Source organism: Oncorhynchus nerka, linkage group LG18 (genome assembly GCF_034236695.1).
Source record: "Oncorhynchus nerka isolate Pitt River linkage group LG18, Oner_Uvic_2.0, whole genome shotgun sequence".
Taxonomy (NCBI): Eukaryota; Metazoa; Chordata; class Actinopteri; order Salmoniformes; family Salmonidae; genus Oncorhynchus; species Oncorhynchus nerka.
Genome location: NC_088413.1, coordinates 71,874,294 through 71,896,965, shown reverse-complemented (window position 1 = coordinate 71,896,965; position 22,672 = coordinate 71,874,294). Strand labels below are relative to the sequence as shown.

Genomic DNA, 22,672 nt, shown 5'->3' with positions numbered 1-22,672 from the left:
TTTTTTTAACTAGGCAAGTCACTTAAGAACAAATTCTTATTTACAATGACGGCCTACCCTGGGCCAATTGTGCGCCACCCTATGGTACTCCCAAACAGGGCTGGATGCGATACAGCCTGGATTCAAACCAAGGACTGTAGTGACGTCTCTTACACGGAGATGGAGCGCCTTAGACCGCTGCGCCACTCGGGAGCCCAGTTTACCAAGCCACCAATTACTTCAACCTGGAAAAGTTAAGCTACCCTTAAGAAACATAGTTTACTTAAAAGTTACTTTGAAAAAGTATACTTTACAAAATATAAATGCAACATGCATCAGTTTCAAAGATTTTACTGAGTTACAGTTCATATAAGGAAATCCGTCAATTTAAATAAATTAGGCTCTAACCTATGGATTTCACATGACTGGGCAGGGGTGCAGACAATCATAATTAGTTTTCCCCCACAAGAGGACTTTTATTACAGACGTGCTCCCTCAAAACATCTGTGGCACTGTGTTGTGTGACAAAACTACACATGTTAGTGGCCTTTTGTCCCCAGCACAAAGTGCACCTGTGTAATGAGCATGCTGTTTAATCAGCTTTTTGATATGCTACACCTGTCAGATGGATGGATTATCTTGGCAAAGAAAACTTTCTCCTTTAACCTGGATGTAAACAAATTTGTGCACAACATTTGAGAGAAACAAGCCTTTTGTGCATATGGAACATTTCTGGGATCTTTAATTTCAGTTGATGAAACCAACACTTTACATGTTGTGTTTATATTTTTGTTCAGTGTAGTTCACTACAACCAAACTGCTTTGTGAAAAATTATCATTCCTAAATCTGAAAAGTCAAACCAGGTTTTCATTCAACCGTATGCAAGTAAAGTACCTCATGACAGGCCTGACAGAAACAGACATGGTCGGTAAACTCTCCAAATGTGAAGAAAACCCAACTGGTGTCGATAAAATGAATTATGTGAGAGAAGTCGGTGGAAACGCTTTTATGCACAAATATTGATATAACCATATTGAAGAAAACTTGGGAGTCATGCGATGACGTGTGGTCCTTCCACTACGACTGGTCGGGAAATCATGCAGTTTATTAGGCTACAGATTAAATAAATTACAATAAACTTCACAGGGCGGTGAAAGTGCAAGCTTGATGCTCATTTCCAATAAATAGAGGGTCTTATTCTGGAGACATTATCATTGGATGCTTAGCTGCCATTTGACAAATAAAAATAATCTTTATCTTTTGTCCATAATAATCTCACCATATATGCTATACGTGCTTTCTAGTCAACAGTGCGCAGGTACAAAACTACCTGCACGCTTTTTGCTAGAGCGCACGTGCCACTTTGCTAGTGGGCACACTCGTTATTGAAACACTTACTTGTGAGAAAAGCCACTCTATAAAGTAAAATGTGTTTATTTTCATAGATAGTATTAAATAGTCCACTATATTTTCACTGACTAGATCCCTGAAGAGTTTAAAGACTAATCGATGTAAAGGCATGACAAGGAAAATAAAGATAGACAATGCAATTTAATATTTTTGAAAGGGCCTATTCAAACATTTATTATTCTTATAAAGCATTACACATCTGCCCACTGCATTGAAAAAAAGAAAGGGGTCTTAATATTCAGAGGGGACAACATTTTTCCTCAAGTTATTAGTGGGCAAATGAGATGTTCCTGTCCCATGAAAGCTATTTTTCAGACAAATTAATAGCATTGAAATGGTACAATGAGCTACACCGTTCTAAATAATATTTGAAAATGTTTTATAAAACTTCATTTTGTAGTGAGAAGACGCATATATATATACACACATTAGAACGTTCATCACCTGACAAAAATGTAATACAAATACTCTAAAGAAGTTTTAAAAAATCAGGGGAAGGATCATTTTACACACGTATCTGTTGTATGTCAATTAAGGTACTTGAGCTAATCAGTTTGGCAACTTAAAAAGATACTGATAACATCAGAGTAGTAATTACATTAGAAAAAAAACACTGGGATAGTCTTTATATTGGACACAAAGATACTCAGTTCTACGAACCGTCGAGAAGTAGCTTATCATTAGTTTTTGTGGGGAAGAGGTCAAGCAAGGAGGTGGAAAACCTTGGCCTCTCAAGAACTACCACGGGCCTGAGGTACTGCAGCTGCTTAATGGCTAGGTCACCACAACCCGTCAGAGCCTTGTCCAAGATGAGGCGCAAGTTCTGGACTGATGTGTATTCCCCTGTCCTGGGAAGAGGCTGAAGTGGGGAAGATCGAGCCCGCCTGCTACGGGTAGTAGAGAGGCCCATCTGGCTGTTCTCTTTTACAGAACAGTTACGTCTGTAGGAATCCCGCCGCCGAGCAGACACCACAGGTGGTTCAGGCCTGTGGCTGTTGCAGTGAGAAGCCCGGGGCCTCACATCATCCTTAGTGCTCTCCTGTATGAACTTCAGGAAAGATGACTCGAATCCCATAGGTTTATAAGCAGCCAGGTCAAATGAGCGAAGGGGAGGGCTGTGAGGCTGGGAGTCCTTTGGGATGGGAAGGAGCTCAGAGAGTTCGTTCTTACGTTTAAGTGGCTGGCGGGCTTGAGGGGAGGGCAATGGCACAGAAATTGTTGGTTTGCCACCATCTTTGCCTGAACTGTCCATGAAGCCCTCATCAACACTGAATCGGAGGGAGGATGGTGGAGAGAGATCAAGAGCAGGCGGGTTTGAGGATTTTCGCCTTGGCCTCTCCTCTTGGCTGTTTTGAGTAACAGGCTCTTCAGTGTGCCCACTAGGTTCTCCATAAAGCAAGTCATCGGCACCCACCAAAACATTCCTCTCAGCAGGTGGCTCCTCTTTGAACCCCAGTGGGTCATGCTCATCAAGTGTGTCTGCTTCGATGGAGTGCAGACTCATAGGGACAGATGGACCACCAGGGTTATCTGGCTCTGCTTGATACTCCATCTTCAGAACTCCGTTAGGTGCCCTCGTCATATCAGGGCAAGCAGATAATACAGTATTCCTCTGAATCAGCTCGTCCAGTTTCTCTGCACTAAACACAAGCTTATCCTCATTCAATTCAAAAGCATGATTGGTTAATTTGTGGCATTTTAAATAGTGACGGCGCATACTACGTATAAGTTTGACTACAGAATCACAACCTTGCACCATGCACGGGAAGGCTTCACGTTGACAACGATCTTGGCACATCTGCAAGGCCTCCTCATGGGAACGGAATACCATATCTTCAAACCTTCTGGATTTCTTTTCAGTTGACACATTTTCAACGTCATCTTCATCTTGCTCTTCACTAGTTTCTTCAGCCTTAACATCTTCAGGAGACTTTGGGCAGTGTCTTAGAGATTGCCTGAGGGGTAGCTTGGTTTCATCTTTCTGTGGCGTAGATGTGATGATCAGCTTCTTTTGGCATCCAGTGGCTGACGTGTCCTTGTGAGTATTCTGGAGACGTAATACGAGTGAATCATAATAATTGAGGTGGCTAGAGAGTACATGTTTTTCCAGACTACTGCTTTGGGTGAACACTTTTGTACAGCCGTCATACTTGCAGCACAAGGTCGCCTGGTAAGGATGCTCACTTTTTCTGTGACGTTTTAGACTACTGGTCGCCTGGTAAGGATGATCACTTTTTCTGTGACGTTTTAGACTACTGGTCGCCTGGTTAGGATGCTCACTCTCTGTGTGTCGCACCAAGCTACTGGTCGCCTGGTTAGGATGCTCACTCTCTGTGTGTCGCACCAAGCTACTGGTCGCCTGGTTAGGATGCTCACTCTCTGTGTGTCGCACCAAGCTACTGGTCGCCTGGTTAGGATGCTCACTCTCTGTGTGTCGCACCAAGCTACTGGTCGCCTGGTTAGGATGCTCACTCTCTGTGTGTCGCACCAAGCTACTGTTCAGGAGGTAAGAAGCATTACAGTTGGCATAGCTGCACCTAAACTTCTGTAAAGCTGGGTCTTCTGAAAGCACGGAAGGATGTCCCATCACCTGCGAATGTAACTTCTTCTGGTGGCGATAAAGACTGGAGGCGTGGGAGAAAATAACCCCACAGTCCTTGTGCTTGCACATATAAATGTCGCCTTTGCCTCTTCGCATACCTCGGTCTTCACTTTCCTCCTCTTCGAAGTGATCCTGCACAGATGGAGCATGACTGCATTTCTTACGCTTGTCTCCAGATTTATCAAATTGTACAATATTTTGTCGCATTATTTTCTTTTTTTGGTACTTCTGCTGCCAGGAGGGGTGTTGCCAGGTGGGGGTCTGAGATTTTTGTGTAAAGGAGGATGTTTGCTCGGTGTCATCTGGGGGCTGTGTAAAGGAGACTGTTGGCTTGGTGGGTTCTGGGGGTTGTTTTATGGAGACGGTTGGCTTGGTGGGTTCTGGGGGTTGTGTTATGGAGACTGTTGGCTTGGTGGGTTCTGGGGGTTTACCCTCAACCCGCTTTTTAGACCAACAGCTCATTTGTTCCACAACTGCCTCGCTAAGTCTATGCGTCTGAAGATAATGAACCCTCAAGTCTGTCTTCTCTCTATGGCATTTGAAGCAGAGGTGACACTTAAATGGCTTAAATGTCAGTGATTTGAGGATCTTCATTCCTTTCGCCTTCTTTTCTGCGAAATTATGCTTGTTCATGTAGTGGCGCATTAGGGTTGTGCTGGTCACACTTCTAAAGTTGCAATCATTAAGCTCACAGAAGTATGGTTTAGTAGAGGCTTGCAAAACAAAGGGGCTGACCTGGTCTGAATCTAAGTGTTGCTCTGTGGGTAGACTGTGGGCTACTGATGGTTCCGTGTTTGATGTCAGTTTCACCCTCTTGCCAACAGCGGGTTGCGCTCTCTTTTGCAAAAACACAACTGGGGACCTGGTACCAAGACCCTGATGGCAGGATATCTTTGATGTGGATCCTGAGATTGGATGGAAGGGCTCACAAAATCCATTTGTAGAGCTGGAGAGTGTCAGACTAAGCTGGCTAAGCCCAATCAAAATCTCTCTCAAAGGGTCATTGTCCAGGCTTGAGGGAGATGTTGCTGTGTTCTTAATAGGACAAGCATTTTCCTGGCTTGACCCCTTCATTAGCAGACAAGTTGCAAGTTCATGTTTGTTCTTGTCATCGTTGTTCTTCTCTGTTTTTATCTTTAGACCTTTCGATTTCAAGCCCTTCTCTTTGACAAGATTTTTGCGTTCCTTATTCTCAGACTTGAAATGTTCTGGATGAACACACCTTAGGTGTTGGTGGACATCTCTAGCTTTGGAGAAGGTCAATCCACACCTCTCGAAACCACAAGTGAACTTTTTTCCATCAAAGCACACAGCAACAGATGCCATTGTGCCCTTGGGCTCCTTGCAACTCTGTGAGGAGGAGGCACTGCATGTAGAGAAAGTAACATTGTTTTCCCCGTTGACTACCTCCTCCAGTACAGTCTTTATGTCACACGACTTTTTGGGGCTGGCTATCTCCTCTGTTATGGAGTCAAGATGTTTTATTTTGGCCTTCCTCTGTGCCTCAAAGTCTTCCTCAGAGAAGGTAATGCCGTGTGTGGCTAAATGCCGGCTAAATTCCTTTTTAGAAAAGTAGAACTTCTTGCAATCAAAGCTAGTGCAGCTATATGCTGCATCACGAAAGTGCTGTGCTTCATGGTGGTATACCTGCCCCAAGTCACAGAAAGAAAGACTACAACCTTTGAGCTCACACTGGTAGCTAAGTTGAAAGCCATGGCTCTGCTTATGTGTGACAAGCTCATTGGAGGTGCTGAAACGAGCACCACAATCTGTGACCATACACATGTAAGGCAGGTCACCGTAGTGCACACGCCGATGCCTGCGGTGGTGATAGGCAGACATGAAGTGGCGCCGACAGTAAGTGCACTTTTCCCTACGGTCTCTCATTTCACAATAATGTTTCACGTTCTCGTCGCTAACATGGTCTTCTGATTTAAGGTGCACACCCAGGTACTTGGAATGCTTAAAAGTCTTTGTACAGTGAGTAGCAGGGCATGTGTATATGTCACGATTCTGCAATTCAAAATGAACGTTAATGTATTCAATTGTGATGTTATCCTCATGACCAGGCTTCCTGGGTGCAGATGAAGCTTGTTCTAGAATGTGCTCCAGAACATCAGGATCATGTGTGGACTGGTAGTACAGCATTAAGGATGGGTCAAGGGCAATCTCACCAGGCTCCAAGTCATCCAAGTCATCCTCCTCCATTTCCTTATCCAAATCAACCCTCTTTTTGTCCTTTTTCTTCTGTCGAGTGCTTCTGGATGGCATCTGAAGGTGTAGTTTGGTGTGTGGGATAAAATCCTTTCTGCTCTTAAACTTCTTCAGGCAGACAGGGCAGGTGGAAACACCGTTTTCTTCATGCCTCTTAGAGTGAAGAAGGATTCGAGTCTCAGTAACAGATTTCTTACAAATCTTGCAGAAGAACTTGTATTTCTTCTGCAGTGAACCCTGCTCTGAGGTACCCTCAGCATCTGGCTTTGAAGGTAGTTTACTGTCCCAGTCATTTTCTTCATCTTTCTCATGACCATCAATGCTTCCACTTGTCCCATTTACGTATTCTTTTGGCTTATCAACAAATCCCCTCTCCACCTCCTCCTTTACATCCTGCTCAAGACTAACCTCCTCCTGCCCCCTCCCTTTCTCTTCTTCCTCCTCCGGCTCAGGTTCAAGCCCCAGCAGCATGATGCACTGATGCTTGAGTGTCTTCCAGTCCCAGAATTCAGGGTCGAAAGGCCAGTGGGCTTTAAGTGCCAGGAGCAGTTCACACCGCAGCGAGTTGGGGATAATGGCATTTTCCTGGTCATACTTCTGATCGGGCCGCAGATAGAGCTCTTGAAGGGTGCTGAAGGCCACATGAGAGAGGCCTAAGAGAAACTCTGTCAGCTGGCAGGCCCGCAACACCTCAAGATCGTCTGGTAGGAGGCAGGATACAGTTTTGCACACAGATATCCTTGTTTCTGTGTCCTCTTGCTTTGGGAGCTGTAGTGCTTTAACACATAACTCCACAGATGAAGCCAGACCCAGCTCCTCTGCCTGTAGAATAAACATGAGATCGTTTTTCCCATTGATGTGACAGTGGCATACAATTTAAAGTAACTGCCCAGTGAAAATTCCACTTTAAAAAATTATTCTGTTCAGTCATATCCAACTGTTGTTGACCCGTCATATACTCCTGGCCAAAGTAAAATAAATAATTAAAACACTTCAAAAACCCCACCTCAAACAGACCATTTTTTTTTTAATGCTGCTATTTCCTCAGAACATGTCGTCATCTCACTGAGGATTGAGCTGACCAATTAGCGGTTTACTTACAAGAATATTTAATGACCCGTATAGACGGGTTGGCTGACAACGGCATTAAAATGATGCGTGCATTGATGTCTAGCAACAATGACAAAAATCTTCCTTGTGGGAAATTGCAGATGGCTCGTTTCGTATGTTGTTTTGAGGTGTTTTGACTGATGTCATGTCTTATGCTAATATGGCTCAAACTCACTTGCTAACCAACAATTGTAACGATGTATTTCAGAGACAATAAGCACTCCTTGAGCAAATGTATTTATGTTTTCATTAAACATTGAGACTAATTATATAGTTTACATGTTGTCAACAGTGTAAGCCATACCGTCCGTTTTACCCCATAGTTGCGCACGCATTGCTTTTGTCGCTAAACAACCAACCCGTCTATACACCCACACCATTCTGTTGGGGTACGTCGACATAATTCCAACACAGAAAAGTTGCTTTTTAACATACTTAATTACCATTTTTTGGAAGGAAAACCATTTCACTCATATTGTAAGTAAGTAATTATAGGTCATATTTCATAGAAATCTGCAAACACTGGGCAGTTACTTTACATTTTGGGAAATTGTAACTGATATTTTACGAAAATAAGTTTAAACTTTACATTGCAATGACATATCAAAATCAGAGGTAGAAAAGTCTATTCTCCTACCTCTGTCCGGATGACACGCACAAGGAAGAGCAGATGGTAGACAGTCTTAGCAATGGCACCTAGCTGCAGGCAACGCTCCAGCAGTGACTCCAAAGATGGGTCGATCCTTCTCTGCAGCTTACTCCACAACAGTGTGAGCTCCCTAAAAAGACAGAAAAGATGAAATAGCATAGAAAAATATAAAATTGGAACAAGACCCAAAAACACACACCAGCGCAGAAATAAGAATTTCAATTTATCCATATGCGTGGCAAAACTCTTGACATTGACCACTGAAAACTCACCAGGAGCAGTACAGGCTCTGCTGCTGCAGCTGTTGAGTTAGGAAGGTAGTACACAGGATGAAGGCTGTATTATCCTCCCCCTCAGTCTCCAAATTGCATGTAATATCCAGCACATCCTTACAGTCCAGTCTGGATATCTGTGGGATAAATAAATACAAGGCCAAGTCGGTGGCCTTCAGAAAGTATACACACCCCCTGACTTTTTCCACATTTTGTTGTGTTACAGCCTGAATTTTAAATTGAGATGTGTCACTGGCCTACACGCAATACCCCATAATGTCAAATTGGAATTATGTTTCTAGACATTTTAACAACTAAATTAAAAACGAAACGCTGAAATGTCTTGAGTTAATACGTATCCAACCCCTAAATAAGTTCAGGAGTAAAAATGTACTTAACACGTCACCTAAGTTGCATGGACTCACTGTGTGCAATGAGTGTTTAACATGATTTTTGAATGACTACATCATATCTACATCACCCCACACATACAAGTATATGTAAGGTCTCTAATCAAGCAGTGAATTTCAAACAGATTCAACCAAAGACCAGAGAGGTTTTCCAATTCCCAGCAAAGGGCACCTATTGGTAGATGGGTAAAAAATAAATAAAGCAGACATAGAATATCCCTTTGAGCAGGGTGAAGTTATTAATTACTGCAAATATTGTACAATCCAGGTGTGCAAAGCTCTTAAAACATCTGGATTAGTGCCCCTTCCACGGGACGGTTGAGCTAACATAAGCTAATGCGATTAGCATGAGGTTGTAAGTAACAAGAACATTTCCCAGGACATAGACATATCTGATATTAGCAGAAAGCTTAAATTCTTGTTAATATAACCGCACTGTCTAATTTACAGTGGCTATTACAGTGAAAAAATACCACGCTATTGTTTGAGGAGAGTACACAATTTTGAAAATGAAAAGTTATAAACAAATGAGGCACATTTGGGCAGTCTTGATACAAAATCTTGAACAGAAACGTAATGGTTCATTGGATGAGTCTAAAACTTTACATGTACACCGATGCCATCTAGTGGCCAAAATCTAAATTGCACATGGGCTGGTATAATAAATTATGGCCTTTCTTGCATTTCAAAGATGGTACAAAAAAATGTTTTTTCTTTCTTTGTATTATCTTTTACCAGATCTAATGTGTTATATTCTCCTACATTCCTTTCTCATTTCCACAAACTTCAAAGTGTTTACTTTCAAATGGTACCAAGAACATGCATATCTTTGCTTCACAGCCTGAGCTACAGGCAGTTAGATTTGGGTATGCCATTTTAGGCAAACATTTTAAGGGGCAGAAAGACAAATTTGATTCTAACATGTATTGACTCAGGGGTGTGAATACTTATGTAAATGAGATATTGCTGCATTTCATTTGCAAAATGTTGTAAAATCATGTTCCAATATGTAATTATGGGGTATTGTGTCTAAATCTATCGAATCCATTTTTAATTCAGGCAGTAACAGAATGTGGAATAAGTCAAAAGAGGTACGAATACTTTCTGAACACACCAACTACAGTATTGTGGAAAATATCACTTACATTTTAAGGGCAAAGGAGTTCAAACAAACAACACTGTCAAATTCACTAAGCCATCACATTTATTTCCTTACATAACAGCATTCTCTGAAAGCTATTTAAATAGCAGTATGAATAATAATGCAACTGAGCTGAGCTCAACAACACATTGACAGACCTCCATGATGGCCTCCTCGCCCGGCAGCAGTTGGCAGAGGAGAGAGACATAGGTCTGGCGGAAGGTGGTTTGGTTGGAGACAAGATGGCATTCAGCACAGGCCTTAGCCAGTACCACAGCCTTCGCCACCTCCCCCACTTTCTCCAGGTGTTTAACCCGCATCTCCATGAAGCCCTCCCCCTCCAAGGAGATGTACGCGTCAACTACAGGAACATGACAAAGCAACAGATGCTAGTTGTTTGGCTGACTGGAATCATAGTAAAAATGTAATATATATATATATAAAAATTGATTTATTATTGCACTGTTGACAATAGAGTAAGGTTGTGATACTGACCTTCCTCTGCGGTTGTGGGATGACCGGTGAGAAGGGCGCTTAGGACAGGGTTACTCCACGCTCCACCCTCCCCTGTGATTTGGAGGAGGGCTTGTAGATCTATGCTCCCATACTCCAACAAGGCATCATGTGCCACCTGCAAAACCGTCAAGAGCACACAAAAAGGGGGTTGTGTCACAAATGTCAGGTGAGGTAACAGGGACAGCATGGTAAACTAATAGGGCTGTGACGATACCAGTATTGCAATATTTTTTTCCATAGCAAAAAATGAAAACATGAAGCAGACCAAACTCTTTGGTATTTTAAAAACATGCAGTATGTAAAATATTGTGTGCTGGTTGGAAAATAAATGTGACTCTGGATGACAACATGTTTGTTTCTAACATTAGGGACGTTTTCCTAAAGAAGTTATAATCCGCTGTGTGTTTTATTTCCTTGCCATGATACTAATGAGTATCGTGATACTGGTATTGTCCCGACCCAATAAATAATGTAATGTAGGACAGGTCCTCACTATATCAAGTTTTCGATTGGAAATTTAAAAAAAAAATCTTAACAGCAACTTGTTTCAATTCCCCCTGCTAATGTGTTGTAACGGTTTCACTCCCTTCTTCCAGAACACATTTACTTTCAATGTGAAACATTTACTGAAAACCCCTCTGGTGGATTCCCAACTTCCTATCAAACAGGCCCCAGGTGGTCAAGAACCACGGCAAGTTATCAGACAGCACCAGTGTATAACGTATTATTGTCCAGGGACCATTGCTTGGGCCACTGCCATTCATCAACAACACAGAATGTCAATAGTACCACCAAGCAAAATTAAATAAACCTCTCTTTGAACTATAGAGAAGTGGATGCAGTATAATCAGTCAACCAATCATTATTTTTCCCTTCCATCTTCTCTCTCTCTCTCATTAGCTACTATTTCTTAACATCTCACAGCCCATCCTTTACCTGAACAGAGCGGTGAAATTGAACCCAGGCCTCATAAGGGATTTCGTTTTCAGGCACAGATAGCAACAGTTCAAAACAGCTCCTGGAAGCAAAATAACAGAGACAACGAAGGACAACTTGTGAAACTTCATGACACAACGTTATCTATTTCTAACATGCAGCAAAAAAAAACAAAAAAACAGTGAAGCCATGTCAACAACAAAAGAAGGCTATGCATTGGAGCACACAGTAGAAATGTGGTGATCACTATACTTCTCTGGCTTCAAAATAATAATCTAGGTACAACCCTAACAGTGTAAAGCACTTTGTTACTGAGTTGACTCACAGTGCTAGTCTCTTCAACACCAGGGCAACAGTGTCAGAGTCTGCAGTGAGATGTGGCCTTGCAGCAGCAAAGCAGTTGATGGCCAGGCAGTAGACCTCCAGGAGAGGAAGACCATGTTCCACAGAATTCCTGCTCCCAGCGTAGTCCATCAGTGCCTGCAAAGACAGACATGGAGAAGTCAAAAACACTTTCAATGACAAAAAAAACAACAAAAACAGGCAGCTGGGTTGTGGTTATTAAAAAATATGTTTTTGCACTTTCACTTTCATTAGGATTAAGACAACTAACAGCTATCTTATTTAGTTTCGGAAAACACCCTGGATGCCAAAGACATTGTGTTGATGGCAGGCAGGGCAAGCACCATATGTCACTGTTAATTAGTCTTCCTGTGAGGTGTGGCAAGGCTCATTGAGGAAAGAGGCTACAGAGTGTTTCCCCTAGGATTTATTTTATTCTCCCTCCTAAATTGCATGCAATTTGTTGTTTCAGTTTCTTACAGAACACCCATTACCTTTTGTCCAAAGTGAGTCTTGTTTTTACGCCATCTCTGTGTAGAAAGGTAAATCTAAAAATAATATATATAAAAAAGTATATATATATATATATATTTATTTGAATTGCCATGGGGGGCTGTCTGTTTGGTCCCAGCTTGCACTCTCTTTTTTACCTTGATTGGGCCTGGGGGAGCAGCCTACGTATTTGACGGCTCTAAGACAAGGTGTACCTAGAGAGCTGTGGACCCTCAGTCTGTCACATCAACATTTCCCCAAAGCCCCTCTTGCCAAGAGTCCTCAGTGTGCACTTCTCTACCACCATTACAGTGGGTTGGCTAAATTTAACCTCCATCTAGGGTAAATATGAGAGTCGCTCCTCCAGAGAATAAGCTGCAGCCTGAGTATATCTAACACCCAATTAACTTCCAATTAATGGTTAGCAGCTATAATTAACCCAGTTTAGGGTTTTTGGTAAAATAGTTAAATGGGAAATCTGCAGCTCAAACAATAAAGTAATCTCCCCACTACTGATTCTGTAAACAGCTGAGGAATGGGGCTGGAGAAAAGTAAGCACCATCAAATTCATAGACAGAGCTATAGATGCAAGGACAATCAATTATATCAACATAGATTTAACCATGTTGAGGATATACAGTGTGTGTTTAAAATGACATTTTCTAAACTAATGTATTTGTAAACAAAGTCTATAAAACATACAAGACAGTTAAACTGATATTGAGGCATTTAAGTTATATTCAAGAATGAATGGCTATATCATGAGTTTACAAGTAAAAAAGGTATGTAGCAATCTGATTGTCCCTTTAAACTTTACGAATGTAGATAAAACAGCATAGCAAACTGATACTACAGAACAGTCAGTTAAAAACAAAATAGCCTTAATTTTCAAATGATTTATACTTGAATATTGATTTTGACACAAGTGTTACTTGGTGTTAAAAACAAAATGAACGTGGATGAACCACGTTGCCATCAACTAGCGAGAAAGCATGTTTTTGTAGAGTGAGGGTCAAATAAACTCCTTAACTCGATAATGAAACAAGTATGGTTTAAGTTGTAGTTAACAAATCAAATGGCTAATAAATAAACGAACTAGGCTAATTGATAAGTAGGCTGACGAAAAACACTTGCACTGCAGGCCTATTTACATGCATGCCTGCAAGTGCCTGAAACTAAACGTGAAACACCCCGCCCCGCTTACTTTAAATATTCTAAACGTTGCAAATAGCAGCACGGTAAACTAGTTAACTACTAGTTTGTACAGACTGGACATAGTACTAAAATATTTTGCATGCCTGGTTGTCGTCCTGGACCACTGCATCCGTCTCTCTCTCGGACAAGCTTGCACAACAACCATGACAACATTGGTTGCTAACGTTAGCTAACTGGCTAACTATTAGGTAGCCCAACTGATGATAGCATGGCTATGTTTTGCACATCATTGGTGGTTAATGTCATGCAGTTATGTTATACTTTGCTGGGATCGTTAATTGTGCATTAGATGCATATTGTTTGCTTATCCTGATCAAAATGTTCCAGCTAGCAGCTAAAGGCCATATTGGCGCTGGCGCATACACAGCCAACATCGCTAGCTAGTTAAGCTATGCGAAAAAAACATTGCTTTTACTTTGAGTTTTGCATGCACGCACGCTAGCTACCTGGCAGAAGTTGTCGCAATATTCGGTGGATGATATTTCCGAAATGTCTTGTTGCCTGAGCGTTGCTTCAAGCGCTCTCAAGGTGGTGAGCAAGCATTCCATGGCGACGAGAGTGTCCTCGGCAGTGTTGGAAGGCCGATTACTCCAGTCGGGCTCTGGTTCAACATCACTATCCGCCATCTTCAGTCCCCGCCACCGCGCGTATGCATCCCCTTCATGTGACGCGCGTGCACTAGCGTGCGCGCACCACTTCTTCTTCGTGTTGTTTTCCGACAGACTAGATGCTTTGTGGCGTATTGCTGCGTTTTTCAGGTCGGAGTGGAAATTGCACATTTTGTTCACAAAAAAATGGAAATTAGGAAAAAAAAATTTGCAGCACCATCTAACCCTGCAAATACGCCACTATCCCCAACAAAACCACCACTTTGTTCCTAACAGATCCACCAGGCAGTTGGCCTGGGAGGCTGGAACTCCTTCTGTACAATATATTTGGGGCGGCAGGGTCCCCTAGGGGTTAGAGTGTTGGTAACTGAAAGGTTGCAAGTTCAAATCCCCGAGCTGACAAGGTACAAATCTGTCGTTCTACCCTGAACAGGCAGTTAACCCACTGTTATTTGTTCTTAACTGACTTGCCTAGTAAAATATTAAATAATGGATGACTAGAACAATGAACACCGAGAAACTGAACTTGCTAAAAGCACAATTTTGGGTCACTCTCAGCGGGCCTACTCGGCCAACCCAACTTGCACATTTGTTTCATTGGAAGTTGTGGGAAGTACGTTTTTGGTTTCCCACTGGTTTTTGGAACGAAGTCATATGTTTCCTGACGGGTAAAACTGAACTTTAAAAAAAAAATGTTCTGAGAACAGAAGGGAAAATTTAGGTTGCAGGATTTTTAGGTGGCAGGGAGGTTCTGAGAACATTTGACTATGGTTCCCTGAAAGCTTTCCTAGTTGGTTTTATTAACATTCTGAGAACATGTTTCAATAAAACTGTTAGAACTCAAAGTATACACGGAAATTCATTTGCTTTGGCATTAATCACACAGAGACTATCCTTTTTTTTATTGTGGCACAGCATCAGTGAGATTCAAACCTAGACTCTTCTGTTCTCTATCCATGAAATTAGCCCACTGCGCCACCAGGATGGAGCTAGCATGCCAAGCAAAGTGGTTAATTCTTGCCTATTCAAACAGACCCCATTTCAATGGAAAAAAGCACCTATTAAGATCAGGTGTGACCAATTAGTGGCCACTGGCCAGCACATCTGAACACACTTAACAAGATAGAGGACAGAGTTTTGCTGAAGAATGTATGTTTTAAAATAATATTCTTACTAAAGTTCTTGTGTTTTTTTATGGGAAATGTTCTTCATGTTCTGAGAACGGAATTGAAAAATACTAAGGGTCTATTCTGGGAGGACCATGTAGAACCAGTATAGAGCTCTAGGTGCCATTGGATAAGGTTCAGTCACCACAGGTCTGCCCGGCAAGAACAAGTCAAAGAAATCTTCAAACAGGTTTATTCAGATAATGTGGTTCACCACACCAAACTCCTTGTACTGACTGCTCAAAAAGAAAGTATGAGTGTAAAAGTGGTTCTATGGAAAGATAAGGAAATAACCATGAGTAACAGCTTACATACAATATACAGGCCCAGTGTACTGTGGAGATATATCTGATAGTATCTAGAATACACATAATGACATACATCGAGTTCCCAAATCATTAAGAACACCTTTGTAATATTGAGTTAAGCAAACCAGACGGCACTGTTTTCTTGCTTTTTTTTATTACTTATGGATAGCTAAGGGCACACTCCAACAGTCAGATATCATTTACAAATGATGTGTCCGTGTTTAGTGAGTCCACCAAATCAGAGGCAGGAGGAAGGACCAGGGATGTTCTCTTGATAAGTATGTGAATTTTACCATTTTCGTGCCCTGTTAAGAATTCAAAATATAACGAGTACTTTGGGGTGTCAGGGAAAATGTATGGAGTACAAAGTACATTATTTTCTTTAGGACTGTAGTGAAGTAAAAGTTGTCAAAAATACAAATGGCGAAGTACATATACCCATAAACACGACTTAAGCATAACTGTAAATAAGAATATATTCATAACTGACTTGCCTAGTTAAATAAATAAAAGTATTACTTTAAAGTAATTTTACTTCTATACTTTACGCCACTGTCTGCAAGGTGTTGAGAGCGTTCCATAGGGACGCTGGCCCATGTTGACTCCAATGCTTCCCACATTTTGTTTTCTCCCCCACCTTATTTAACCAGGTAGGCCAGTTGAGAACAAGTTCTCATTTACAACTGCGACATGGCCAAGATAAAGCAAAGCAGTGCGACAAAAACAACAACAGAGTTACACATAAACAAACGTACAGTCAATAACACAATTGAAAAATCTATGTACAGTGTGTGCAAATGTAGAAGAGTAGGGAGGTAGGCAGTCAATAGACCATAGAGGTGAAATAATTACAATTTAGCATTAACACTGGAGTGATAAATGTGCAGATGATGATGTGCAAGTAGAGATACTGGGGTGCAAGAGGGTAAGTAATAATATGGAGATGAGGTAGTTGGGTGTGCTATTTACAGTTTGGCTGTGTACAGGTTCAGTGATCGGTAAGCTGCTCTGACAGCTGATGCTTAAAGTTAGAGAGATGCACCGGTTGTGTCAAGTTGGCTGGATGTCCTTTGGGTGGTGGACCATTATTGACACAGACAGGAAACTGTTGAGCATAAAAACCCAGCAGCGCCGCAATTCTTGGCACAAGAATACACCTACTACCATACCCCGTTCAAAGGCACTTAAATCTTTTGTCTTGCCCAGTCACCCTCTGAATGGCACACATACACAATCCATGTCTCAAGGCTTAAAAATCCTTCTTTAACCTGTCCCCTCAACTTAATCTACACTTACTGAAGGGGATTTAACAAGTGACATCAATAAGGGATCATAGCTTTCCCCTGGATAGTCTGTCATGGAAAGAGCAGGTGTGCATGCTAGCATCTAGAATACACATAATGACAAGTACAAACACTTGTTTTAAAAGGGTTAGGAGAAGGGTTAGCTAACATGTTCAGCAAACTCAACAACAACAAAAAATGTCCTCTCACTGTGAACTGCATTTATTTTCAGCAAACTTAACATGTGTAAATATTTGTATGACCATAACAAGATTCAACAACTGAGACAAACTGAACAAGCTCCACAGACATGTGACTAACATAAATTGAATAATGTGTCCTCGAACAAAGGGGGGGTCAAAATCAAAAGTAACAGTCAGTATCTGGTGTGGCCACCAGCTGCATTAAGTACTGCAGTGAATAATCTCCTCATGGACTGCACCAGGTTTGCCAGTTCTTTCTGTGAGATGTTACCTCACTCTTCCACCAAGGCACCTGCAAGTTCCCAGACATTTCTGGAGGGAATGGCCCTAGCCCTCACTATCCGATCCAACAGGTCCCAGACGTGCTCAATGGGATTGCGATCCTGGCTCTTCGCTGGCCATGGCAGAACACTGACATTCCTGTCTTGCAGGAAATCATGCACAGAATGAGCAGTATGGCTGGTGGCATTGTCATGCTGGAGGGTCATGTCAGGAGGAGCCTGCAGAAAGGGTACCACATGAGGGAGGAGAATGTCTTTCCTGTAACGCACAATGTTGAGATTGACTGCAATCACAACAAGTTCCGTCCGATGATAGTTTGACACACCGCCCCAGACCATGACGGACCCTCCACCTCCAAATCGATCCCGCTCCAGAGCATAGGCCTCGTTGTAACGCTCATTCCTTCAACGATAAACACAATCTGACCATCACCCATGGTGAGACAAAACCGCAACTCGTCAGTGAAGAGCACTTTTTGCCAGTCCTGTCTGGTCCAGCTTCGGTGGGTTTTGTCCAATAGGCGATGTTGTTTCCGGTGATGTCTGGTGAGGACCTGCCTTACAACAAGCCTACAAGTCCTCAGTCCAGCCTCTCTCAGCCTATTGCGGACCGTCTGAGCACTGATGGAAAGATTGTGTGTTCCTGGTGTAACTCAGGCAGTTGTTGCCATCCTGTACCCGTCCCGCAGATGTGATGTTCGGATGTACCGATCCTGTGCAGGTGTTGTTACATGTGGTCTGCCACTGCGAGGATGATCATCTGTCCGTCCTGCCTCCCTGTAGCGCTGTCTTAGGCGTCTCACAGTACGGACATTGCAATTTATTGCTATGGCCACATCTACAGTCCTCATGCCTCATTACAGCATGCCTAAGGCACATTCACGCAGATGAGCAGGTACCCTGGGCATTTTTCATTTGGTGTTTTTCAGAGTCAGTAGAAAGGCCTCTTTAGTGTCCTAAGATTTCATAACTGTGACCTTAATTGCCTACCGTCTGCAAGGTGTTAGTGTCTAAACAACCGTTCCAAAGGTGCATGTTCATTAATTGTTTGTGGTTCATTGAAAACGCATGGGAAACGGTGTTTAAACCCTTTACAATGAAGATCTGTGAAGTTATTTGGATTTTTACAAATGATCTTTGAAAGACAGGGTCCTGAAAAAGGGACGTTTCTATTTTTTTGCTGAGTTTAGTCACAAAGTAGCTAAAAAGTAGTAAGTAGTTGCAAAGTTGCTGATTAGCAAACATGCTAAAGTTATCTGTGATGAGACTTAAAAAATGTAGTGTCCTTCCATATGGTTATTTTCTGTCCCTGATCTGAGGTAGTACAGGTTGTCACGGGTACCAAGACCTTCACTACATCCTGTGTTGCTAACAGCAGGCGCCCATCTCACTCACATGTAGCCGCGCTGTCAGCACACAAGGCAATTTACAGAAGCAATCTCATCCCCATTTATCTCAAATATTTTCTTTATATTCACGTTTGTTTTATATTGACTGGACTGGAGGTCTGGCATGATGAGAGAGATGGGAATTTCAGCAAATTGATGGAAATTATGTCCTGTTAAGTTTGTCTCTCTGTTTGGAATGGAGATATTCCCGTTAAGGGTCCTTGGAATCGTGACTTCTCATCATTGGCATTGTGAACTCTAGACTCGTCCTTATTATACGTATGCACATAGCTGTTTATTGTCCTTATTTCTCAATGGGATGGAATGGCTCAGCTATAGGCTACTGTATGCCCGATATTCACAACATCAACAGATCTGTTCAGTAGCTCTATGCCACAACCACTTCAGAGCTGAAGTGCAGTGAAGGGTCATTTTTAAAATAAAAGGAAATCTACTTGGGTCTACTGTAACAGTAAGACTGCTTGTGGTTTTTGATACAAAGCAGTCGTCTGTCTGTGAAAATATTTGTCCTCAATGGGAATTTTCCAGTTGGTAGAAATGGGTTGTTCTTGAATTGCGGTGGCATCTGAGCATGGCATTTTGGGATATTTTTTTTCTTTATTATAATGTATTTGGGTAAATCTTCCCATTTTACATCAACTAATATAGCATCTTAATGACTAATGTTTACCATTATAATAACATTGTGCCAACAGTAGGTGTAACACGAATGATGCAACACCTGAGAAATGTTTGGTTGAGGTTTTTCTTAAATGATGCTGAAATCACAAACCCTTTAAAAATAATTTACTGACTTGATATGATGACTAATTTTGCTCACAATGTAATTTCTGTTAATTTAAATGGACTAACACCAAGTTACACCAAATTGTCAATGGAATACTCAAATGTATGCCATGTTAAAAGGGTGTAATAAGGCTAATACTTTTCTTTAATATAGACTCCTTCCCCCTATTGTCACACCCTGATCTGTTTCACCTGTCTTTGTGATTGTCTCCACCCCCCTCCAGGTGTCGCCCATCTTCCCAATCCTCCCCTGTGTATTTATACCTGTGTTCTGTTTGTCTGTTGCCAGTTGATCTTGTTTGTCAAGTCAACCAGCATTTTTGTGTCTCAGCTCCTGCTTTCCCCAGTCTCTCTCTTTTCTCACCCTCCTGTACGTTTGCCCCACCTCTGGATTATTGACCTCTACCTACCCTGACCCTGCCTGCCGTCCAGTACCGTTGCTCCACCTCTAGTTACTGACCCCTGCCTGCCTTGACCTGTCTATTGCCTGCCCCTGTTGAATTATTAAACCACTGTTCATTTGATGTTGTCTGCATCTGGGTCTTACCTTCATACCTGATCAAATCTGTAAATGGAATTAATAAATATATAAATATTAGGATGAGCAATGTTGGAATGGCATTGACTAAAATACAGTATTTACATATGAAATGAGTAAAGCAGTATGTAAACATTAATAATGGAACACTAGTCACTTCAATAAAGTGACCAGTGATTCTATGTTTATGTACATAGGGCAGCAGCCTCTAAGGTGCAGGTTTGAGTAACCGGGTGGTAGCCGGCTAGTGATGGCTATTTAAGTCTGTTGGCCTTGAGATGGAAGCTGTTTCTCGGTTTCAGTTTTGATGCACCTGTACTGACCTCACCTTCTGGATGAACAGGTATTGGCTCGGGTGGTTTTTGGCCTTCCTGTGACATCGGGTGCTGAAGATGTCCTGGATGGAAGGCAGTGTGCCCCCAATGATGCGTTGGGCAGACAGCACCACCCTCTGGAGAGCCCTGCAGTTGCGGGCGGTGCAGTTGCCATACCAGGCGGTGAAACAGCCTGACATGACGCTTTAAATTGTGCATCTGTAAAAGTTTGTGAGGGTCTTAGGGGCCAAGCCAAATTTCTTCAGCCTCCTGAGGTTGAAGAGGTGCTGTTGCACCTTCTCACTGCACTGTATGTGTGGGTGGACCATTTCAGATTGTCAGTGATCTGTACACCGAGGACTTGAAACTTTTCACCTTCTCCACTGCGGTCCCGTCAATGTGGATAGGACCATGCTCCCTTTGCTGTCTCCTAAAGTCCACGATCAGCTCCTTCGTTTTGTTGATGTTGAGTGAGAGTTTATTTTCCTGTGTATGGATGTTTTTTGGATTATCACTGAAGGATTATCACCCCCCACCACCCGCCAACCCCTCTTTTACGCTACTGCTACTCTCTGTTTATCATATATGCATAGTCACTTTAACCATACCTACATGTACATACTACCTCAACTAGACCGACTAACCGGTGTCTGTATATAGCCTTGCTACTGTTATTTTCCACTGTCTTTTTACTGTTTAAAAAAAAAAAATTAATAGCTTTATCTATTGTTCACCTAATACCTATTTGTTTTCCTTAAAAATTGCACTGTTGGTTAAGGCCTGTAAGTAAGCATTTCACTGTACGGTCTACTACACCTGTTGTATTCGACGCACTTGACAGACTTTGATTTGATTTCCTGCAATGCATATTTTCATTTTTCGTTCACTACCTGTACAGTAGGTGGCGGCAATACACCAATAGTTGTAGTCTATCATAAAACCTTGAAGATAAACTTTCATTATAACGTTGGAGAAGATACGTCCCTTACAAAGTCCTACAGGAGTAATGCACTAAAAATCATGCAGGAATCCTGCAGAATATACAGTACCAGTCAAAAGTTTGGACACACCTACTCATTCAAGGGTTTTTCTTTTCTTTTTACTATTTTCTACATTGTAGAATAATAGTGAAGACATCAAAACTGACATAACACACATGGAATCATGTAGTAACCCAAAAAAAGTGAAACATATCAAAATATATTTTATATTTCAGATTCTTCAAAGTAGCCACCCTTTGAGAAGCTCCTGGGTAACAGGTGCTATCACAAAGGAGAAGTGGTAGAAAAGGGTCATGGGTTCACTAGAGTGTATCCGCTTGAGTGAGCCAGAGCCACACACAGACACTAAACACCTGCAGAGGGGTTGCCTTGGTGATCGCATGAGCCAGAGCCACACACAGACACTAAACACAGCAGAGGGGTTGCCTTGGTGATCGCATGAGCCAGAACCACACACAGACACTAAACACAGCAGAGGGGTTGCCTTGGTGATCGCATGAGCCAGAGCCACACACAGACACTAAACACCTGCAGAGGGGTTGCCTTGGTGATCGCATGAGCCAGAACCACACACAGACACTAAACACCTGCAGAGGGGTTGCCTTGGTGATCGCATGAGCCAGAACCACACACAGACACTAAACACAGCAGAGGGGTTGCCTTGGTGATCGCATGAGCCAGAACCACACACAGACACTAAACACTGCAGAGGGGTTGCCTTGGTGATCGCATGAGCCAGAGCCACACACAGACACTAAACACCTGCAGCCAGAACCACACACAGTTGCCTTGGTGATCGCATGAGCCAGAGCCACACACAGACACTAAACACCTGCAGAGGGGTTGCCTTTGTGGTCGCATGAGCCAGAACCACACACAGACACTAAACACTGCAGAGGGGTTGCCTTGGTGATCGCATGAGCCAGAGCCACACACAGACACTAAACACTGCAGAGGGGTTGCCTTGGTGATCGCATGAGCCAGAACCACACACAGACACTAAACACTGCAGAGGTTGCCTTTGTGGTAGAGTCAGGGAACATCATACATGGCGTTGAGGGCCCTTCTCCTTTAATGTTCCCTACGGTTTTCAACATGATGGCAGGGTTTGCTATTGATTACATGCAGGGCACCTTACTTGGCATGTGTCGGTAAATGACTACACTGTGGTTTGAGTCCAAATATCACCCTGAGTCCTGGTACATTGGAAGAGAAATAGAGCACATAAACAAAAGACTGCTTGCCACAGAGTTCCGACACTCCCTGCTATTATATAGCTTCACCTGTTTAAATGGGATTTTTCCCAGGCAGAACTTCCACCATTTTCTGCTACAGGGCACCTATTGTCTACTGAAAGACACGGTTACATCTCATGACATTGGGATGTTCTTTCCAGAATTTGTTATTAGGTTTGAACAATTGTATGGGAAATATAGCTGACATGACAATGTCCACATATTTGTGCATGCACATACATCTGTCTGAA

General features: G+C 42.3%; 1 protein-coding gene across 1 annotated transcript; it reads right to left on the bottom strand.

The window, feature by feature from the left end:
- Nucleotides 1–1,512: 1,512 nt before the first annotated feature.
- rlf (RLF zinc finger) lies at nucleotides 1,513–13,979 on the bottom strand. Its single transcript, XM_029688471.2, has 8 exons — nucleotides 13,736–13,979; nucleotides 11,566–11,720; nucleotides 11,241–11,322; nucleotides 10,284–10,419; nucleotides 9,947–10,149; nucleotides 8,238–8,374; nucleotides 7,954–8,095; nucleotides 1,513–7,028 (listed from the first exon to the last, which is right to left on the bottom strand). Exons 1-8 carry the CDS (start codon nucleotides 13,913–13,915, stop codon nucleotides 2,043–2,045), a joined length of 6,021 nt encoding a protein of 2,006 aa, XP_029544331.1. The 5' UTR covers nucleotides 13,916–13,979; the 3' UTR covers nucleotides 1,513–2,042.
- Between the last annotated feature and the right edge of the window lie 8,693 nt (nucleotides 13,980–22,672).